At 44.4% G+C, this 23,381-nt stretch overlaps 2 protein-coding genes across 2 annotated transcripts in view; both read left to right on the top strand.

Annotated features, from left to right (window-relative positions):
* The window catches only part of CYP2U1 (cytochrome P450 family 2 subfamily U member 1), a 38,883-nt gene extending 24,091 nt beyond the window's left edge, over window positions 1–14,792 (top strand). Inside the window, exons 2-5 of the mRNA XM_066632207.1 lie at window positions 1,901–2,536; window positions 6,755–6,916; window positions 11,335–11,502; window positions 12,598–14,792. Of these exons, the coding sequence (XP_066488304.1) occupies window positions 1,901–2,536; window positions 6,755–6,916; window positions 11,335–11,502; window positions 12,598–12,776 (1,145 nt within the window). The 3' untranslated portion in view covers window positions 12,777–14,792. The remainder of the gene's footprint in view (window positions 1–1,900; window positions 2,537–6,754; window positions 6,917–11,334; window positions 11,503–12,597) is intronic.
* A 5,909-nt stretch (window positions 14,793–20,701) lies between these two features.
* Window positions 20,702–23,381, top strand: part of HADH (hydroxyacyl-CoA dehydrogenase) — a 30,504-nt gene continuing 27,824 nt past the window's right edge. The window contains exon 1 of the mRNA XM_066632435.1: window positions 20,702–20,880. Within this exon, the coding sequence (XP_066488532.1) occupies window positions 20,764–20,880 (117 nt within the window). The 5' untranslated portion in view covers window positions 20,702–20,763. The remainder of the gene's footprint in view (window positions 20,881–23,381) is intronic.

The raw sequence follows: 23,381 nt of genomic DNA on the forward strand, positions 1-23,381 counted from the left end.
AAGGGTTGCCCTGCCTTACTGTCTAATATTCCCTTTTTAGACTGCATGTAACCTACTACAGAATTTGTGATGAATTTATTAAATAAATAAGTTAGAAACACTTTTGATCACCTAGAACAGGGGTGTCCAAAGTTTTTGGCAGGAGGGCCACAACGTCTCTCTGACTCTGTATGGGAGGTGGGGGGGGGGAATAATGAATTTACATTTAAAATTTGAATAAATTTACATAAGTTTACATAACTGAATATATTAAAGATGAACTTGTATTACTGAATGAAGGTCTTGCAATAGCTCAAGGCCTATAAAAGGCCTTGCACAAAGCAAGGCTGGCCTTTCCTTTGCTGCCACTACTGCATCACAGACGTGAAACAGCAAGCAGTGGAAGGAGCCCTCGTCCCACAGCTCACACAATAGGTCACACAGTTGCTCTCAGGCTGAGAGCAGTTGCATTGGGCCAGTGTGGGCTCCAACAAATCTCCAGAGGGCCAGATGCTCATTGGAGACTGGGGGCTCCCTGAGGGCCGCATTGAGAGGCCTCGAGGGCCGCAAGCGGCCCTAGGGCCAGAGTTTGGGCACCCCTGACCTAGAAAGACAAGTCTCCCTGATTAATCAAGCAGCATCAAAGAAAAAAAATCATATTTTTTTTCAAATTTTTTTTCAGAAGGCTGGATTTGAAATTATAATTTTTAAGTAATAGTCGACCAACTGCTTTCTTTTATTGGAGGACTAGCCAGCCCCTCGGAAAATCACAGATAGAGGTCTGAATGATCCAGCATGCTCCTCTGCCAGGGAAGGAACTGTCAGAAAGCTGTAGGCCAAGGGAACTAGTGCCTGCTGGTTAGTGCTCATGCATCGCCTCCCCTTTCTCTTTTCACTGAATCAGCAGCTGGTGAGGGGGACAGGCAGACTGGTAGATTTCTCTGCTGCTACCAACTCTGGAGACCAGGTAGAGAGTGGGCTGTCTGGGAAAATCATCCCTCCCAGAAGAGCACAGAACCCTGGTCCTTGATTAAAATCAAATTGTGCTGATCAGATGTGTCAACTCACTGAATTACCATGAACATAGACTAGGCAGGCAAGGAGTCAAAATGTAGCATGTTTATCAAAACCCAATAGAAAAAAAGAATCAAAACAAATGGGGAAAATGGAGTATATAAAAGTACGTACGTATAAAAGCATTTAGATAGAAAATGCTGAATGGATACAAAGGAATACCTTGATCAAACTGGATGCAGTAGCTAATGATGCCCAGCAGAGAGAGCCAGGATGCTTAGAGCAAACATACAAAACCTGAAGGCATTGCTAAATGGTGCAGTGTGCACATGCTGGCTTGGTGCACAATGGGCCATAGAAACAATGAGGCTAGAATGGAGAAGCTAGCTGTGGATGTGGTTTTATGTTGCTTGCAGAAGTGTTCCACCATCCACCGTCTCATGCTCAAGCTGTGTATTTCTAAATAAAGTAAATATTATAAAGACACCATAAGCCTCCACGGATCTCTCCTCAAAAGGAAACCAGACCTGCTGGTGCTGGACTCCTAGAATTTAAATTTTTTTTTATTTTTTGCTATTTAGGGAAGTGAAGTATGAGGAATATTTTTAACATATAAAATACTGCAGATGGCAAACACTCTCTTAAAAGGGGCACTCACCATTTTCCTCCCAAAGGAAGGGATGTCTTTTCTATGATCGTAACTGGAATGAGCAATGATACCTGGCACAATACATCTGAAAACACTGACTTTAAAAAAACAACAACTTCAGAACACTTGATTTTCTACAAATGTATGCAAATACCATTGGTTAACTTCTCGATTCAAACTCCCATGATTAATCAATTGTGATTTTTTTTAACTGAATGTCAGTCCTACAATGGTGATATTTTTCTTTTATTTATACAGGTGTGGTTTTTGCATCTTATGGTCCAGTATGGAAAAAACAGAGGAAGTTCTCCCATTCAACTCTCCGTCACTTTGGACTGGGCAAGCACAGCCTGGAGCCTAAAGTAATTGAAGAATTCAAGTATGTGAAGGAAGAGATCCTGAAGCATGGAGAGGAACAGTTCAGCCCCTTCCCTATAATTAGCAATGCGGTATCCAATGTGATCAGTTCTATGGCTTTGGGCAGACGGTTTGATTATGATGATGCGGAGTTTAAGTCTATGCTAAGGTTCATGTCACGTTCTATGGAGATAGTGTTCAAGAGCCATGTCATTCTGGTCAACATCTGCCCTTGGCTGTACTACCTCCCTTTTGGAGCTTTCCGAGAACTCAGGCAGATTCAGTTGGATATCACCACTTTCCTGAAGAAAATAATTTCCCAGCACAGGGAAAACCTGGATCCCCAGAATCCCCGGGACTTCATTGATATGTATCTTCTTCACATGGATGAGGAAAAAAAGACCAACAGCGAAAGCAGCTTTAATGAAGACTACCTGTTCTTTATCATTGGAGATCTTTTTTTTGCAGGCACAGACACTACCAGCAACACACTGCTGTGGAGCTTGTTGTACATGTCACTTCACCCACAAGAACAGGGTAAATGCATACCTTCTTACCTACACATCTCCTGTAGTGCAGTCCTCATCAGGTTTGCCCTAACGCCAATAATACTGTGATTCTCTGCCAGCCAATGCTTTTCACATGGCTTTCTCTGTCATGGAATTCCTGTACATTACATGTTCTAGGAACGTGACCTCAATTTGTACAGGACATAGATCAGGCTTCTTGAATTTCGCTCATACAGTGCACTTATCACTCTCCTGTTCCTGTGCATTGCAGGGGACTATTGGTAGTGGAGGGCAAGTTATCTTGTACATTGACGTTGCCTTTTCTGATGTCCTAACTGAGAAAGCCCTGTTGAAGTTTCAGAGAACTGTTCCTGCACTGGAGCAGCTTGCCTCGTGCAACTGTGAACTCCTCCTCATTGGAGATTCTCAGGCAGAGGCTGGATGGCCATCTGTCAGGGATGCTATAGTTGCCTGCAGTGAGCAGGAGTTGGGACTCGATGACCGTTACTTCCACTCTAGTATTTTATGAACTATAGACTTGTCGGGATCACAGTTTGAAAACTACTGCATTAAACAATTACTATTATATAGTCTTTGGCTTTGGCCATTTGATCCACATTTGAATAGTTGAGGCTTAAATATTGTTCGCTGCAGCCAAGCGTAATCATGGGAGAGTACATCATTGTTTGGATGGGCAAATTGTTGCAGACAGAGGTCTTGGGTCAAGAGATTGCAATACAGTACTGTACTCTTGGTGAAAATAAGTCAGGCCCAATCTGTGTAGCAGAGAGTAATAGTAGAGTGGACTGCATCACTTCAACCTGCAGGGCAGGACTGCTGTTTTTGAATGTCCCCCATTTAATAACACAAGGGAGAAAGGTTGTAGTCTAACTTGCTTCTTGCTATGCTAGTTTTCTACTTTCAGAGATTTCTTGTCTCTGACATGGATTCAGTTATGGAATACAGTGGCTGTGGTAAAGTTACAGCTAAGATTACAGATAAATTTTAAAATCCAGATATAGGGAAGACCTATTTCTCTCAGTATACAAAACACAATTCATTATACAGGGGGCCTTGTTATGCATGGGGTTTAGTTCCCAGAACCCTCACAGATACAGAAATCTGATTATGTTCAAATCTGCTGATTTGGACATTTCCCCCCCCCCCCAAACCCAACTGGAGCACAGTTCCAGTTGGGTCCAGAGGGTGACTTGAGGCCTGGGAAGGCCTCGTGGACTCCCTGATTCTCAGAATGTCCATTTTAGGCAAAAAAAGTGTGACTTCTGGTTTCTCAAGGAAATTGGAAGTGACGTTACGATGCCCTTATAAGGCATTCTGAGACCCAGGGAAGCCTTGCACCCCTCCAGTCAGGTTTGGAGGGTCCAGGTAGTCCCCAATCCTGCAGATGATCAAATTTGCAGGCTCCAAATTGCCAATATCGAGGGCCCGTGATATAAGATAAAACCTCGTTTGTCTGTAGTCTGTGGTTTTGTGCTGCTGCAGTTGATGTTCCTTGCTTAAAACTACAACAAAGGGTGTGTGAGTGTAGAAGAAGCTGCATAGTACTTTCTGCATGCACAAGCACTGCAGAAATGCAATGTGGTTGGTAGCAGTGATTAGCAACTCCTGCTAGGCTGCTAGTTCTTCATGGCAGGGCTGTTGTGCTTTAACTGCTGCCCGACTGGCAGAAATTCAGTGATACAATCACTGCGTTTGCATGTCCTGAAAAGTTTGGGCTGAAATTCTTGGTGAACATGGGGAACTAGTCCATTCTCTGGGTGAAAATGTCACAATAACCTTGTCATTTTGTAATAATATAAAAAAAGTACTGATGAGAAAAGTTGAAATTTTTAGAAAATGGGTTTATATCCAAGATGAGGCTAAATAAAAAAGCTAGACAGGTAAATTTTAATGCCTACAGAGTATTTTACTACCTATCCTACATTTTTTTTTCAGTAGCCATAAAGAGGTAATTGCATCTTCACTGCATGTTAGATGAGTAGAGGCGTAAATATAAAATAAGGTAATGTAGGTGAAAAGGGACTTTATCCCTTTCCAAAAGTGGAAAAAAGCTCTTTAACATACATACCTTAAATTTACAACATTAGAGAAAATCTTAGAATTTTCTTTTTCTAATAATACCTAATTGGAAGTGTCTCATTTATTTCAGTGGAACTTCTTCAAAATATAGTAAAGACTTTCTGAGCTGGGGTTAGGGATCAGTGATAAAGCTGCAACCCTTTTGCTGGTAAAGAGATGTATGGAACCTTGGATGAGCAGGCACACAAAACAGCATACACCAGCAGAGTTCTTTGAATGCAGTGGTTATATTTCAGAGCAAGGGTTATCACAAGTAAAATAATCAGTAAATGTTCCTAGTCAGCATGATGAGCAGTCAGTCCATAAACAACAAATCCAAATCAGCTTTCCAAGATACACAGTCAAAGTTCATTCCATGGTCAGTAACAACATGTACATACTCACATCCAGCCTCCCACATTACTGGCAGCAGTTCAGTAGTCTCCTACTACACTCCTACTGCTGCACTGGAGGCTCAACAGACCAAACATTAAGTAATTGGAGTGGCCAATCAGGCCACCCAGGGTGTGGCAGTCACAGGTGTTTCCTGATCCTGCTGACTCCAGCAATCTGCACCTGTTCCTGAACCACCTTGTTGGCTGTGTTTCTGTCTTACCCAGAACATAGTCCTGACGATCAGAACGCTTGAATTTTAATAGTGAAACAACTTATAAATGGGAATTTTCCTCCATAAGAAATAATGCAAATAGAGGTTAATTAGGACTGTATGTGTATCCATGCCTTTCATTGGATTTAAAGAGGGGAATTTACTCCTGTAAGAAACAATGGAAAAGGGTTGGGATAAGGACTATATTTTTATTTATTTATTTGAGAAATTTATATCCTTTCCCATGCCAAAGCAAATGCCCAAGGTGGCTTATAAAGCTCCATAGTAAAGTACAAGTGAGTTTTTACAGTAATTTTTCTACAGGTCGTAGAACTCGTCTCTTCCAGATGGAACCCTTCACAGCGTGGTTGTCACATCTGGATATGCTGCCAGCAGGAGCATGCTTCCAGCATCTTCCAAGCTTCCAGCAGGAGCAGTTTCAGGTCGGCCAAGCTGTAAACAGCGGCTCCTCCTGGCTCTGTTATTTCACAACAACTTTATTAGCTTTCAGTCTCCCTACCAAAATTCAACCAGGACCGCTTGTGCTTAGCATTCTTAGGACAGCCTTCTGCTCGGCCATCAGACCATGCCTGCTGCTCACCTGAGCTATAGAGAGTGGCGTGAGATCCTGAACACACATAAATCAATACCCTCCTGTGCAGGGGCAACACTTCCATGATATGAGTTGAAAACTTCCATGTTAAGGCGGTGAATTGGGGGAAGCATGAGTTGGTGGGGCATGCTGGTGGCCAATCCAGCTATTACAAGAAGCCCTGGTGGTAGTGACAAGCTACAAGAAGCCCTGGTGGTAGTGGTAGCTATTACAAGAAGCCCTGGTTGGTAGGATGCCAAAGGGGAGAGATAAGTGAAATGGATAAACGTCAGGGGTTACTCTCCCTGTCATTGCAATTAATAACAACAATGCCAAAATTCATAATGCTGTAATAAATTGTGTCCCTTTAAGAACTCGAAGGAGAAAGAAGATATGCAGCAGTAAAGGATGCAAGTGCGGGGAATTTTTATGTCTAGTTCTTCAAAAGTTGAGAAATACAGGGAAACATAATGGGGCAACGTATAACAGGGACCCCTGTAAGTATTCTTCAGATTGCAGCCTTAAAATACTTATTATAGCCACTGAAAGGCAGCAGTTAACATTCATGGATGCTTAATTTGATAAAAGAGAAATGCTGGAGTTCAATCCTCTTTGGAAACTTTGCCCCCTAATCTCAGATGCATGTGATATCAGCATAAGGACCTGGTTTTAATATAGCTAAACTTATTTCTTCAAAAACAGCTTTGCCAGTTTTGGAAACAAAACCAAAAGCCACAAGTTCTAGTAAGAACTCGAATAGCAGTTTTCATTGTAGACAAATCTTCAGCAGAGAAGGTTATCAGCAGTCTGCAGTGCTCCCAATTCTCTCTACCTGGGTCTGCAGTCTGAAGGGCTCTGTATTTCCCAAAGATGATTACTCTGAGTTGCTGGTTATGGCTGCAGGTGAGTCAGTCCAACTGTATGCCCTCTCCCATCTCTGCTCATCTTTTCTTCTTTTCTTTGCTTAGAAAAGGTTCAAAAAGAAATTGATTTAGTCATTGGACGTGACAGGGCACCTACCCTTGCTGACAAGGTCTCCATGCCCTTCACAGAAGCAACTATCATGGAAGTTCAAAGGATGACAGTAGTTGTTCCCCTGTCAATTCCTCGAATGGCCTCAGAAACTACTGGTAAGGATTGTGGCAGCCGCTTTTTATGTATACAACATGTATGGGTGGTGAATTGGGCACCCTCATTCTAATAAAAACAAAGCAACCCCCCCTTGTGTGTGTGTGTGTGTGTGTGTGTGTGAGATGGTGCTGGCTTGGTTGAGTCAGGTTGGACAGCATCTTGATCCTCACTGCTGTAATCTGCCTGTCCTCAGGAAAGGCTTAACCTGGAATGTGTATTGCGCACATCAGATTGTCTGGCCCTAAGCTGTATGAAACAGTAGGCCAGCTGGAATCTCAGCACCTTGCTAGGCTTTGCTTATACTCAGTGATGTTGCTAGGGAGGTGTGGTGGGTGCGGACTGCACCAGGTGACACATTCAGGGGAGGTGATACCACTACTGGCCAAAATTGTGAAAATCTTGGTATTTTCAAATAATACATTATATTATATTGTATTGTATTATATTATATATAATGTGATGAGTAATTTATATTACTCATGCACTGAAACAAACTGTACTGAAATACCGGTGTTTCATCATAAGGTATAGCCAAATAACCAGACAAGGAAAACACAACTGCCTTACATTACAAAAAGTGGATTTCTTTAACTCAAAACCAACCAGTGAGACTGATTCTTCCAAGGGCCAATGAGGTGTTGTTATGGCACAGCAAAGAACCAATAAAATGTTAGTATGAGTCAGCTCTCATTTCCATGTATCAGAGCTAATACTAGAACTCTTAGACATTCAGTTGTGTGAATGTCATCAAGTTGGCCACTGGTTTTTTGTTGGTTACTGATTTGTCAGGTGACCAGTACTGTGATAAATTACAATAAATAAAGTTAATGAGGGTTACACCAACCCTAGCAATGTCAAAAATCCCACCACATAAATTCCTTGCCATATAAATCCCACCACATCTTTCTGCCATTCTTTAAAAGATTTGTCTGAGAGTAAAATTGGTATAGTCTGAAAGAGAAATAACATTTTCAGTAAGGCATTCGTCTTGATTACAGAGATCCTTCTCAAAAAGAATAGCATCCAAATTGTGTTCTGAGGGCACCAGCAACAGCCACTGTAAAAGACGCCATGCTGGGGTGAAGAGGGAAAGTTGCTTTTCCCTGCTAAATATAAGACGACATCACTTTAAAAAGGTGCCTCTTTGCCCACTGGGATTTACTTTTCTTTCTTGTATGGACATGTTTTGTCCAGGTCCAAGAGAAGGATCTGGGCTCTCCCAAGCCACTGTTTAGAAAGTTCCAAGTTACAAACTCTGCTTCTGATTAGTCCAACAAATTAATGGGATTTTCCAATATCTTAATGCCCAGCTTAGACACTTAACTAAAAGGAAAAAATTTTTTCATAAATATCATCAAGCATGATCTACAATTTAGTCTTCTCTTCTTCTGGCCTTCCTCAGGAAAGCTAAAATGCAGTTGTAAATCCATCTTTCTTCATGTTATCAATGGATGCATAAAATTAGTTACAAGCTGTTTAAAAAAAAATTAAATGCATTTTCTTCCCCTGTACAATATACACCAACCACTATTTCCCTATCCATTCTTGTTAGTCTGTGGCCTCAGGACAGGGATCCATCCTCTTGTTCTTTGTCAAATGCCACGCACAGTGTTCAGTTGCCGACCTACCATTATGTCTGATGGGACAAAGGCCGCAAGCGTGAGCCTGTAGGACCCCGCGGAAGCCTCTTTGAGGCTCCTAATGGGGTCGGAAACTGTGCTTCCGGTTTCCCAGAAGCACAGTTTATAGTGTTAGGGAAGCCTTGGAGTTTACTCGACACAGGCTTGGGTCTTCTGAGGCTCTGTGAGCCTCAGGTGAATGGGGGGGGCGTGGATTTCTGCACAGGCGGCGGTGACAGCCTGCAGGAGACACCATCCCGGACCTTTGCCCCAAGGTGCAGGGCTGGGGAGGTCCACCACTGACAGTGATAGCACTATATCAATAGTATTTGTTAGGTTCATCTGGGATCTGAAGGCCTTAGGGATGGACCTCAACAAGTGGGAAACCCTGGCCTCTGAGCGGCCCGCTTGGAGGCAGGCTGTGCAGCATGGCCTTTCCCAGTTTGAAGAGACACTTTGCCAACAGTCTGAGGCTAAGAGGCAAAGAAGGAAGGCCCATAGCCAGGGAGACAGACCAGGGACAGACTGCACTTGCTCCCGGTGTGGAAGGGATTGTCACTCCCGGATTGGCCTTTTCAGCCACACTAGACGCTGTGCCAGAACCACCTTTCAGAGCGCGATACCATAGTCTTTCGAGACTGAAGGTTGCCAATATAAATGTTAGGTTCATACCTGCACTCAAGCAGCAGTATTGAGGTTTAAAAGCACTTTAAGTGAAAAGAATACATTCAGTCTGAGAATGCAGCAGCAGCAGAAACAAGGGTCGTGGCTTTTGGAAAAAGCCTGCCAAGCTAGGTGTTTGACATGGAATTCGAATTAGGGGGAGTTTTACAAGCAAATGGTCCATAGCTTTTTATCTGCTTCAAAAAGCAATGTGAGAAACAATGATAAAAATGGACTATGAACTTTTGAAGATTTCTTGTTAATGAGTTACTTTTGCAATGAGTCAAGACATCAAGGCTTGTTTTGAGGAGCAATAAAACCTAAAGAATAGACACTGCAATGTTGTTTAACTGGTCACCTTTGGATAACTGGTCACCTTTGGATAACTTATCAGTTAGTGTTGACTGACTAACTTATCACCTTTGGATCTATGTCCTTTAACTGCTGCAAAATTTGAAGCAACCTCTGGGTTAAAACAGCAGTGGGCTTTCCAGCACCAAAAGGTGTTGTATTAAGATACAGTACTGTTCTCCTCCTATGATATTGGTGGATTTTTTTTACTGGTCTCTCATTCTAGAGAAAATAGCAACAAAATTTAAGTCACATGTAGAAATGCATAGTTCTGCATTGCCACAGCCTTGAAACTGAGTGTTTCACACAAATTCACACTTGCAAGTATTGATTTATTGACTGATTTAAAAGCATTTGGACCTTTTCTTCCCTTCCAAAAAGAAGGCACAGAAGCTGGGTTACCATCTTAAAAAACACAAAACAAACTGTAAAAACAAAATAGCAATAACCTGGCAATAACAGACCATACAAAAGAGCCTACTGACATCAACACTGACATCAGTAATTAAGGGAGAAACTCAATTTCAAAAGGTTGATTTAGAATAACATTTTCAACAGGTAGCATGATGAGAACCGAGAGGGAGCCAACTCAGGACCCAATCCTATCCAATTTACTAGTGCCAAGTGCTGCTGTGCCAATGGGGTATGCATTGCTTTCTGTGTTGGGGAGGCAGTCACAGAGGCCTCCTCAAGGTATGGGAACATTTGTTCCTGTACCTCAGGGCTGCATTACAGCTGCACTGGTGCTGGAAAATTGGATAGGATTGGGCCCTCAATAACTTAGGGCAGAGAGTTTACCATTAAGTTTCACCACCTTGAGTGCTCCATTTATTTGGAGGGAAAGGTGGGATATAAATCATTTAAGTAAATAAATAATGGGGGCTACCACAGAAAATACCCTCTTTTCAGTAGATATGTTTCCTTTGGCCAGATATGTTTCCTTGGTTAGATAATATTTCTGTCCCAGTCTACCCTCTTAAGTGAAAAGAAGGGAAAGTATGTCTACCCTCCTTGTCCACCCAGGGCACCTATTATGTTCCAATACCTCTGTAGAGATATACAGGTGGGGCCTTGGTATCCACAAGGGATCTGTTTTCTGACCCCTCACTGATGCTGAAAATCACAGATATCAAATCCGCTGTTTTCGCCCATTTCTCCCACTGAAGGGAATTGGAGCTGTGCTCTGGATCCCTCTGGAGGGCTTTCTGAAGCCCACAGAGGCAGTGCGCATCCACCCACTGCCTCTGCAGACTTCCGAATGGCCCAGAGAGGCGAAAAACGCCACTTCCTGATTCCTGTGGGAAACAGCCCCAGATGTAACATCTGAATAAGGCCTACATCCATTCAGTGCCCCCCTCCAGGGACTTCCCTGGAGGGCCTCAGAATGCCTTATATGGTGAAATACGTCACTTCCTGCTTCCCTCAGGATGCCTTATATGGTGAAATACGTCCCTCAGGATACCTTATAAGGTGAAATACGTCACAGGAAACAGGAGTGACGTATTTCACCATATAAGGCCTTCTGGGGAAGTCCCTGGAGGGGCACTGTATGGATGTAGGCCTTATTAAGATGTTACATTCCCCTTTCGGGATGTTGGACTATCTCTATTGGAAACAGGACAGGAATATTGGAAACAGGACAACCATGTCGAGTGGATGAGAAGGGAAAGCATGTCCTTCTCCCTAAATCTGACCCACCACATGGAAATGAGTTTGGATGAGGGGTAAACATCTGTTGATAAGCAATTTATTTAACATATTACCTCTTTCATTTTTTTTTAAAGTGCTCCAGGGCTACACTATTCCAAAAGGTAGTGTAGTTTTTCCTAACTTGTGGGCCATGCACAGAGATCCCAATGTATGGGAGAAACCAGACGACTTCTACCCATCAAGGTTTCTGGATGAAAATGGCCAGCTCATCAAAAAAGAGACATTTATTCCTTTTGGACTTGGTAATTTAAGTTTGTGGGGAAGACTTGTTTAATATTAGGGATATGTATGATTTTTAAAATCCTTTTGCATTTTCTAAAGTCTTGTAATAGAAGGATATTGCAAGGTGTTGTGTCCATAATAAAGGCAGGACCTTTCAACAATATTCCGTTTCTTAACCCTTGTACACCTTACTTTCCTAACTTGTATCAGGGTCCAATGGTCATTGGCAGGTGTGCTGATCTAGCTGAAAATCAGTGGCATTCCTTGGGGGCATTCCCAGGGCATCATGGGAGCAAAATCACCCCCCCGCCGCCCAGTTGCACCCCCCCCAACGTCAGTGCAGCCGCCCACCCTACTCAACTTTAAAAAAATAGCGGAGGAGGGTGGGCAGCCCTTAGAGTGGCACAAAAAACTCCGAGGGTGTCTGTGATCGCAGCCACCCTTGGAGCCTTTCTGTGTGGCTCTGGGAGCACCCACTGTTCTGCTAATTTTTTTAAAGCAGGCAGGCAGGGAGCCTCTTGAAAGGCTCCAAGAGTGGCTGCAATCACACTTTTTTTTTTTTTAAAGCACAGGAAGGAGGGCAGGCGTCAGGTGCCAGCCACTCTCAGAGCCTTCTGCTCCACTCCGGATCCCCCTCCTTCTTCCCCCTTTAAAAAAGGGGAGAAGAAGAAGGTACAGTCCAGAGCAGTGCAGAACCGTGCCGAGAATGGTTGCAATCTTGCAGCCGCTCTTGGCGCAGTTTGGGAAGTAATCACAATAATGTTCATGACATCACTGCAATTACTTCTGGGTGAGGGAGTGTTCCCCCCCACTCCCAGCAGCACAGCAGCCAGAACCACCATGCTGAAAATCATGTTTAAAACTTGATTATCATGTTCCTCACAAAGCCTGTATTTTCATAGCATTATAAATTAAGATATTACTGTTTTCTCTCTCTCTCTCTCTCTCTCTCACTTTAATAGTAGCACTGTGCCACATTCATTTGTAAAAGTTTGGTTATGATATGACACCTCACAAAGCTATTTTTGCTTCTAAAAAGTGAATTCCAACATGCACAAAGTATTATTTAGGCTGTGAAGCTTCTCTTCACTCTAACATTTTGTCTTGTTTCTTAGGAAAACGTGTGTGTATGGGGGAGCAATTGGCCAAGATGGAGCTATTCTTGATGTTTGTGAGTCTCCTGCAAAGTTTCACTTTCCGGTATCCTGAGGGCTTGAAGAAGCCATTAATGGAAGGCAGATTTGGTTTGACATTGGCTCCATTTCCATTCAATATAATTGCCTTAAAGAGGTGAAGGGACCTAAGACAAGAATGCTGCATGAAGTTTGTGTTACTCTTACAAAATTCAGGGCTATGTATGAAAATGCACTTCACTAATAAAATCACCAACCCTGAGCAGGGATGGGAAACTGCAGCCCAGAAACTTTCCAAAGTTTATAACGCAATCTGCTTTGACCTGCAGACCCTTTCCTTAGATTTCTGAAATCCTTGGCTGTGTGGAAATAAAATTTCTAATTTTCATTGTTGCAAAGAACTGAATGAAAGCAGATCAGGGGTCTCCAAACTTTTCAGTATGAGGGCCACATCATAGCCACATCTTGTATTGTGTACATTTTCGCGGGCCAAAAAAAATACCAGTTTTATGAATGAATGAAATATAAATAAATTAGTAAGTTGGATTTTTTTTTTTTTGGTAATCAGTATGATAGGATTCAGAACAGAAGAGAAATGTGACAATTACAAAGAAATCATGCCATGCTTAAACTGAGAAATTATATATAATGATTAGCAAATGCTCTGACGAAAAAAGACAAGTTGCTGAGGGCCAGATAAAATCTTGTAGTGGGCCGGACATGGCCCCTAGACCACAGTTTGGAGACTCCTGGTGTAGATACTCTCAACTGAAATGGGTGTTGAGTGACTTTTTCTTAGATCAGAAACAAAGGGACAAATTTGAAAATCAAATTTACGCATAATTGTAGTAGACAAAAATGATAACACAAAAAGTACGTAGTATTGTACTTGGATATTTGTTTTTCTTAGAAGTGTCCTGTCAACCTTTTAAGAAGGCATATTGAAGGTGCATACAAAAAATACCTTAAAGTGGACTCACTGTGGGAATTTTTTCCTTGGAGTAAGCCTGCCTTCTACCCATCTTCACTGTGAAAAAACTCTGTATGGACTCTGAGGCTTGCATGCCACCAATTCAAATGATTATTCAGTTCTCTAGCCACAGTGATTTTCAACCATTTTCACCTCAGCACACTGACAAGGTGCTAAAATTGTCAAGGCACACCATCGGTTTTTTGACAATTAAAAGGCATACTGCACTGCCGGTGGGGTGCTCACATCTCCCAATGGCCCTATGAAATGACTCTCCCTCAAACTCCTGTGGCATTCATGGCACACCAAAGTGCCGTGACACACTGGTTGAAAATCACTGCATTTGCATGTCCACTTCATGCAGGTTCTCTGATATTTCTTTTAAACTTTTAAAGCATTGCATATATGTGTGTTCAATTAAAAATGACAAAAGCAAACTCATTCTTTTAATTTTTGAAAAAGTGCTGTGTGGGGGAAGTGGGTTAGTGACCTCACTTGTTAATCAACATTGTGCTTAGCTGGCTTCTCTTGCAACCATGAAAGTCTGGTTTTCTCTGAGCTCAATCTGGGAGAGAAAAATCAAAGTGGTGAGTGCATTTCTACAGCAGACTCACTGCTCAAATTAAATACCTCTGTATGGACTCTGAGACTTATCTCCTGGTATCTCCATTTTGTAACTGTTAAAAATGGATACTACTTTGGAATAATGAATTGTTTATATTCTTTGGTTTTTTCATATTAGATATATTCTGAGTTTACTGCAAGTCAGTGCTGAGTTAGGCTGATTTATCCAACAGTTGACCTGCTTCATCTACACTGAAAATGTTTAAAAATCAGTGTAGGTGCCATAGGAAACAGTGTGTGTTTGGTTTGAATTGTGCTTTTAAAAAAAGGCAAACTTTCTCAAACAGAACATGATAAAAAGAAGTATAAGAGAAACCACATTTTAACCCCTTATTTGCTCATTTTGCTTTGTGTTGGGAAGAATCCTGTGTTCTCTCCCTTATTTTTCCACATCCTACCATTTGCGTGAGTGTGAAAGGACAAATGATTCAGAGCCCAATCCTGAGCTTGGTGTGCCAGCTCACCGCTGGCGTGCACTGTCGCAGGCCCTAGCACTGAGCAAGTGCCAGTGCCAGCTACTGCCAGGCGGGCACCCGACCTCCACCACTTGGTGGTCATGCGAACTGCCAAGCAGTGGAGAGATAGGTGGGGGTGTGGGGGAAGGCAGGGAGGAGGCGTTCCGGGGACGGGGGAGGTGGGCAGAGGGCGGGGAGGAGGCATTGTGGGGAGAGAGCGGGGGAGGTGTGCTGGGGGAGGGAGGCGGGAGCGGTGGAGCGATGCTCCACCAGATCCAAAGCCTCCATGTTGGGCTTACTGCCCGACACGGAAGCTTTTGATTCACCTCTGACCTTTTTGTTGGCGGTGAATCAAGTAGCCCCATTGCAGGGCTACTCTCTTTACCTGGGGGGAAGGGTACGAAAGTCCCCTTCTTCCGAGGAGCCCCAGCAGCTGCCGAAAGTGTGTAGCATGCGGCGGAAGCCATTTTTGGTGCCACCCCAGCTGCACACCCGGGGCAGCTCAGGACTGAGCTGTCAATCATTTTTCTCATCTTCATGTTTGTTCCAGGCATATTTGTAGAACAGATTCATGCAGTTGTGCTCCTTCATTGTGGTGGCCATGCATTATTGCACTCTTGTCTGAAAAATGAAAACATTTTGATAGACGATGCATATAGAAGAATGGCAGGAAAGCAGGCAATGGTTTCCATGCATATGTACACATGCTGGGAAGAAAACCAAACTGCCAAACCCTTGGGCTGGTCTTCTTGGCAACAACTGCTCTGTAAATAGATTCATTGCCAGTTAAAGGAACCAGTTACCTGATAGAAACGTGGTAGAAGCCTATGAATCAACACTGTGCATGTTTTAAACTAGTAAGCTTGCAGCGTGGGAAATATTTTTGCAATGGGTGGCTTGAAGTTTTTTGACAATTCTTAATACTGGAGTTTTCAGTGAAAAGCTGAAATTGCACTTCTAACTTTAAGATGACTACTGTTAAATAGCCAGACTAGGGAGCAAAATGCATTGCAAAGTTGATAATGCAACGGATTCTTTGTATGGCATGTAAATCCTCTTGTAATAAGGCGGCATCTTAATGAAGCACTATTTTGTCAGGATCCAAAGATCTATATTTCTATAATTTATTAGACATTAAGGACCTAATTTATTATGATATATAATCTAGATTGCTGATGTTTATCTTGCCTGCACTTTTTTCAAACTGAATTCCTTGTTTAGAATGTAAGACGTCACTGTGGTTAGAAACTAGCATTTGAGACCATTGCTAACTATTCTGAAAAGGTGCCTATATTTCTACATACAACTTGAGATGTGTTTCTCAGTTTGAATCTTTGACTAAATAAACTTTTTATTTTAAAAGCATTACCGTCTGCAAGATGACTTTTCTTTTTAATAAATTATACAGGCCTACAAAATTGAGGGTCAGAAAAGTTTTTCCTAAACTTTATGGTGGTTTGATGTGAATTTGGGGTGCTGATTCCAAAAATGGCATCCGTTTTGCCCTATCACGTCTAGTTTTGGAGATATAGTATAGCCTAATTAGTGAATGGTTCGAGCAGCTTCCTCATGAGGAAGCCATGGTGTAGGCTTCCTAATGAGGAAGCTGCTTGAACCATTCACTAAAGAGGCTATGCCATGTCTCCAGAACTAGATGTGATAGGGCAAAACGGATGCCATTTTTGGAATCAGCACCCGAAATATACCCAGGAATTGGTGTAATGTTTAAGGAAGCAAAATGTGTGTTGGGCTGTTACATATGGAGCATTTCTGGATCTCATTTTATTTATTATCGGCGCCATTTTTGTTTGTGGGAAAACTTGGCCATTTAAAATGCTATAAAATCAGAAGTACTTGGTTGAATTCAAAGATACCTTGCACAAGCAGAAAGGTGTGTCCCCCACCCCCCATATCTGCTGATTTCTCCCCTGCTCACTGCAGCTTTGTGCACTTTACTTTGTAGTTCCTAGAGCAGAGGAAAAGCCCCATTACATCAGCAGAAGGCTACTCACTCTTCTCTGGATTCAACCCATTAGGTTCAAAACCATACAATGTAAAAACTTATGTGAGCTCATGATTTATGCAGGCTGCTGATATAACTGAGTGGTTTAAAAGTTAGCACTGTGAGCCAAAATACATACCATAGACAATTGCCTATAAGGAGAAATTTTACCCAAAAAATCCAGTATAGACTATCTCGTCCTATCTGTGGGTCACTCAGGGCAGTTCAGGGGTGTTGCGGCAGCCAAAAGCCCAGAGGAGCGGCAGGCATAAGCTCACTCTATGCAAGTGTTGCTCCAGCTTGCCATACTTTACCACTCCCAAAGCAACTAGCCAGCAGGTGACTTGGCAGGCAGCCAGGCAGCCACTGGGTCTTAAAGCCTGCCATTTACAAACTCAGTACAACTGCAGATCAGGGAAAAAAATTCCCTTGCTTCTCTCCTCCCTCCCTCCCTCCCTCCTGGCTGTTCCATTACACAGAAGGGAGAAATGGCATTAGGTACTGCATAAGCACCTTGTTAGTGTCTTCTAAAACAGTGGTGCAGCTCAGAATCTTTCCCCCCTTTCAATCAGGCTGCTGAGCAAGATGCAGCTCTTGTTTACAAGCACCCTTTCCTAAGTTTTACCCCCGACTTATCCAAGAGTCATGGAATATTCCATGGTTTTTGACTGAAATCCTGCCTTATCTGTGAGATCGCCTTATAGGCAAGTATCTGCATTAATATGAGAGTTCCACACATGCAAGCAAGTTTTTTCATTCAGAAGAAGTGGATCATCTGGCAAAACTTTTATTTATTTAAAATATTTTTATCTTGCCTTTCTCTTCTCAGTGGAAGATGTGCCAGGGAGTGTATAATCATTAAAAACAAAACAGTAGCAAACTATACCAAAAATCATAACAGCATCATAAACATAAAATCAAGCAACAAGGGGACAAGAAAAGAAAAAATAAGCACAAGTGATGGTAAAATAAAAACGAAGCCCCAAATGTTAGGGAAAATAAATGGGTTTTTGGCAGGGAGGGGGCCATCCTGGTCTTGAAAGGCAGGGTGTGCTATGTACAAGGCACCACCAGAGAGGAACGCCTCTCTTAGATCACTACCAGTTGAGTTTCTGCTGGCTGTGAAATGGGTAGGAGGTTTCAGCTGCTTTCAAAGGAGGGATTGTTTCATAGGGGGTGGTTCTTAAAAAGCAGCCTAATTCCACCAGTTATGCCCATTAGGGATAAACCAGTGTTTCTCAACCCTTTTGGGATCCACTCTTTAGAATGACAATTTGTCTGGACCTACCAGAAGTGATGTCATTAACCTGGAACTGATGTCATGGCTGGAAGTGACATCATCAATTTAAGCTTCAAACAAGCTGCAGTCTGTCAAAGCTCCCATTAAACAGCACATTTATGCTGTTATTTTGCATAGCTTGGAATTCAAACATTCCAGCTCCGAAGTCAAAGCAGAATGCAGACTTGGATCCTTCTCCAGCCACACAGCCCTCCCCCCTTTCCAGCGTCCCATCTTCCAAACAGTTCAGGACAAAGCACCATGCCTCAATCCCACTGAGAGCCCGCCCTGTTCAGCAGTTCTGTACTCTGCTGTGCATTTTAAATGACAGCTGAGCTAGGTGCTACTCAACTCACCTGAAATTTGCTTGTGATCCACCTAGTGGGTCCCAGCTCACAGTCTGAAAAACACTGAGAGATAAATGATACAATAGTAGTGGAGAGTTGTCTCCAAGATGCTTGCAAGCAAGGCATAAAGACATCTGGTTGATCACTGTTGGAAACAGAAGACTTCCCTCGAGAGACCATTGGCCTTGATCAACCATAGCCCTCACAGGGCTATTTGCTCTCATGGTCTTACTACCATCTCTTCATTGTTGGGCTCTAAAGTACTGAAGAATAGATACCAAAACCTAGCTGGAGGGTATACAGTAAGTGGACTAGCTTGGACATTTTTGTTCTGTTTATAGATGGTTGGAGGCTACGTAGATATTTGGAGGAGGTAAGCCCCATGTGACTGAGGGCCCAGTCCTCTCCAAATTTCAAGCACTGATGCAGCTACAATGCCACCTCAAGGTAAAACTTTCCCTTACACTGAGGAAGCCTCCATGACTGTGGTCCTCTGCCCACCTCAGGAGGCAGTGTACGACTCAAAGGCATGGATGCATCAGCAGCGGAACATTATAGGACTGGGCCCTCAGTGAGAGTTGCCTTCTGTCACTGGCGGGGCCTGGGGGGCAAGCGGGGCAGATGCCCTGGGTGCCAACCCTCCAGGGGCGCCTCAGAACCTTGCCCCTCCCCCGCCAGGAGGAGCGCCCAGGAGCACTGCGAAGAGGGAGCTTGCTGCCTCACCATCAGCGCCCGGGCGCCAACTGAGCCTCCCCTCCCCCTTTATAAGAGGATAGAAGACAGGCGCCCTAGAAAGGCACTTAAGCTCTAGGGCGCCCATCTCGTCTCCTCCTATAAAGGAGGAGGGGAGAGGGGGGCGGTCCAGTCGGTGCTGAGACGCTGCCTGGGAGACAGCGTCCGGCTGCCTCCCAGGAGCGTTCCTGGGCACCCCTACTCCGCCTCTGAGGGCGTCCTCAGGGGCGGAGTGGAAGCGGCGTGCGCCCCCTACGACTTCGGAGGGAACGCGTGCCCCTTCCCGGCTGGGTTGCCCTGCTCCACCGCTAAGGGCGTCCCTCAGAGGCGGAGCGGAAGCGGCGCATGCCCCCTCTGACTTTGGAGGGGACGTGCGCCAATTCCCAACTAGGTCACCCTACTCCGCCGCTGAGGGCATTCCTCAGGGGCGGAGTGGAAGTGGCACGTGCCCCCTCCGATGTTGGAGGGGATGCACGCCGCTTCCCGGCCCCAAGCTGGGTGGATGTCTCCACTGCAGCAGTCTGGGGCCGCTGGGAGCAGCCCCAGACCGCTGCCATAGAGACCTCTGTGGCGTGGAAGGCTCCATGGGGTCCTCGGCTGCCTCATTCTTTCCCCCTTGTTTTCAAAGGGGGAATGGAGGAGGCAGCTGCGTGGAAGTAATTGCGGTGATGATGACGTCACCAATTACTTCCGGGTCACGTGCGCAGGGGGGCAGAAAAGGGGGGCGTAATGGGGTATGGAACTCTGGGGGTTGCCCCTGGCGCAGGGACCCCCAGGAACGCCACTGCCTTCTGTATCCACATGCACAGGATTGTGTGGCTAAGCAGATGATGATGAGGGCCCCCCAAAACTGAGGAAACTCTTGTGTCTTTTCTGGTCTGATGTCCCAGTGCGTGCGTGTGTGAGAAAGGCTGAAACATACAAAATTATGCATGGGAAGGATAAAGTGGATAGAGAGATGCTCTTCACACTCTCACATAACACCAGAACCTGGGGACATCCACTAAAATTGAGTGTTGGGAGGGTTAGGACAGACAAAAGAAAATTGTCTTTACTCAGCATGTGGTTGGTCTGTGGAACTCCTTGCCGCAGGATGTGGTGACGGCATCTGGCCTGGATGCCTTTAAAAGGGGATTGGACAAGTTTCTGGAGGAAAAATCTATTATGGGTTACAAGCCATGATGTGTATGTGCAACCTCCTGATTTTAGAAATGGGCTATGTCAGATGTAAGGGAGGGGCACCAGGATGCAGTTCTCTTGCTATCAGGTGTGCTCCCTGGGGCATTTGGTGGGCGGCTGTGAGATACAGGAAGCTGGACTAAATGGGCCTCTGGCCTGATGCAGTGGGGCTGTTCTTGGGTTCTTAAATGCAGGATGCTAGTACCAGGTGCTGCGCTAGTTCAGTCCGTCTCTTGCGGGTGCAAAGCCAGCCTGGGCACTATTTCAGCCAACGTTGCAGACACGCAACAGGGATCGACTGTGCGCACGTGTGAGCTGGGCAGAAACGGGTTCTAAGCGAGAAAGCCAGACTAGCCGGGGAGACCAGCGAGGCGGTGGAGAGAGGAGGAGGTGGGGAAGGCGGGGACTTCTGCGACCGAATCTGCCAACCCCCTAGCCCGGGCTTGGAGCGAGGAGGAGGAGAGGAGGAGGCGGCGCCGGCTGAAGGCACTGCCCTCCCGGCACTCGCCCCGCCGCCCTGCCCTGCCCTGCCCTCCTCCTCCTGCACAGCGCGCTGCGCCATGGCCTTCGCCACGCGCCAGCTCGTGCGCTTCGCGTCCACCGCGGCTGCCAAGAAGCTGGTGGTGAAGCATGTGACGGTCGTCGGGGGCGGCCTGATGGGCGCCGGCATCGCCCAGGTAAGCGCCGGGGGGGAGGAGACTGGCCTGGGGGGCGCCCGCCCGAGCCGTGCGCAAGGTCTCCGTGCCCTCTGGCCCCCTTGGCCTGGAGGGGAGGCAGGGCTGCGCCCAGTGCCAGGCTCTGGAAAGAAGCCGCACAAGGTGGCTGGAGCGTGCAGGGTGACCGGGCCTCTGCCAACACGGGCATTGCGCCCCTGGGGAGCGCTCGCCTTCGCTTAGACCAGTGCTTCTCAAACTTCTTTGCCCCAGGACCCACTTTTTAGAATGGCGATCTGTCGGAACCCACCAGAAGTGATGTCATTAATCTGGAAGTGATGTCATGGCCAGAAGTGACACCATCAAGCAGGGGGATTTTTTGACTGTCCAAGGCTGCAGCCCTATCCAAACGTACCCAGGAGGAAGCCCCGTTGACTGTCATTGTTGAAATTATATATGCAGCAGCCTATTAAAAATAGTCCTGTGACGTTTCCCCAAATGCAGTCACACACCAGCAAGTCTAATATATTAAAAATAAAATATTAAAATGAAGGGGGACCCACCTAAGATTGGCACATGACTCATCTAGTGGGTCCCAACCCACAGTTTGAGAAACACTGGTTTAGGACAATGGTTCCCAACATTTGTTGTTTTTTTTTTTTCACTTGGCAGCCTATTTCCATAAATTGTACCCCTCAGATTCACAAAATGTTTGTAATTAATATAGTTGCTGTGAGGTCAAATTTATGTTTTCAGCTACTGATCCTTATCTGATGATTCACAAATGGAGGATCAGAAACCAGCAATTGCTGAGGCTTTTGCAGCCAACTAGCCATCTTCCTTCCTGCCTTGCCAGCCCTGCAAAGCATTCTAATGCTGACCTGCCCTTTTCCACCATTGTTCAATTTTTTTTTTCCAAGTACCCCCAAAGGTCCCGGCAAGTACCCCTGGGAGTACACATGCCCCAGGTTGGGAACTACTGGGTTAGGGAAATGGTTGGTGCTGTCTCTGGAGTTGTGCAAGAGGGGCTTGTGCCTTCACTCAAGGCTGTGCTTCTGTTGCATGAACGTTGTATATTCTCCAGCAGTTCAGGACATGACCATCTTGATATCCATGCTTTCATATTGAACATGCATGCGTTCTTATTATTGGCAGACCTGATGTCTGACCCCTTTGCGGAAGAAGGTTGCCGGTCCCTGGTATATCACTGGCACCTCACTTCTGCTTTCCCAGTTCAGGAGGCGATTCTTAGAATTACTTAATAGCTACAGAACAGGAAAGATACTATCTTTTTTCTTGGGGCAACTTCTGTTGGCATATAGGAGTATGTAAGTCTTCAAGTTGCATGACACTTTGTAAGTGAAACCTGAAATCTTTGCACTCTCTTTGCACTCCTACACTAATAAACTGGTGCAGTAAAAGGTAAAAATTTACCTATAGTGCCAAGCAAAATGACATGCTGTTTTAATTTGCACTTTGAAACACTTTTCTTGCCCTTATCTCGAGGTAATGAGTTAAAAATTCCATAGTGGTGTTATCACCATTCTTGCTATAAGTGTATTTGTGGAAGTTTATACCATTGTTGACGGTAGTGAAAACAAAATCAGAAATTTACTGAAATAAAAGAAAATCATTTGGTTTCCTAGATATGTCTAGTACAACTGTACATTTGAAACAATGTACTGTTTTCAGGTAACTCCCTCAGAAACACATACCAAGAAAAAAGGAGGGAAATAGGTGTGGGACATAAAGTTCCTCTTGTGGAATGAAAGTTCTTTGTACATAGGTGGATTATGGCCCTTCAGAAATTGTAGGTGCTTGTGAGCTGCGATAAATTTTAATTTTTTGTGACAACTTTGAGCCATTAGATACCTACTTGTTTGTTCAAAATATCTCTGAAAACAATCATATCAGAGTTATCACAACTTTTTTTTTATGCCTTTGTAATCCCGATAACATGCTAATGAAATTGCTCTGTGTGAAGCAACCCTTGATGGCAGAAGTTGCCTCAGAATGTGGGAATCTGATGTAATGGCCGGGCTGGTCAGAAAGGTTTACCTTAAAGGTTTCAGGTTTGCATTAGCTCTCTCCAGTCTTCAAGGTGTAGGATTTGTTTACTAGTAAAATCCTTGAGAGCCTGAGCCTTATGTAGGTAAGAAGCTATCTTGCCCTGTTAGGTTTTCTAAGGTCAATAGAAACCCCAAACCTATGCATGGAATTCAAACCTTATTGGAAACCTGTCATATTCTGGCTTGATCTATGCAAGAATGAGGTGTTGGTCGCTTCAGATAGAGGGGTGCTAACAAAATATAATGCTTATTCATATAAATTCCTTGCTTAAAAAAAGATTTTAAAAAGATTTAAAAAAAAATAAAACAAATGCACTCCCCACCCACAGTCAGCCTGCTCCCTGTATTGTTGGTTCAAGTTTGTAACCTTAAAAAAAATGAAGGGTAGTCCAAATGAATTTCCCACATGGAATTTATGAATGTTCTGCTGCACGTTTAGATCGGGGCTTTGAGGCT

This window comes from Tiliqua scincoides, chromosome 6, assembly GCF_035046505.1.
Source record: "Tiliqua scincoides isolate rTilSci1 chromosome 6, rTilSci1.hap2, whole genome shotgun sequence".
Classification (NCBI taxonomy): Eukaryota; Metazoa; Chordata; class Lepidosauria; order Squamata; family Scincidae; genus Tiliqua; species Tiliqua scincoides.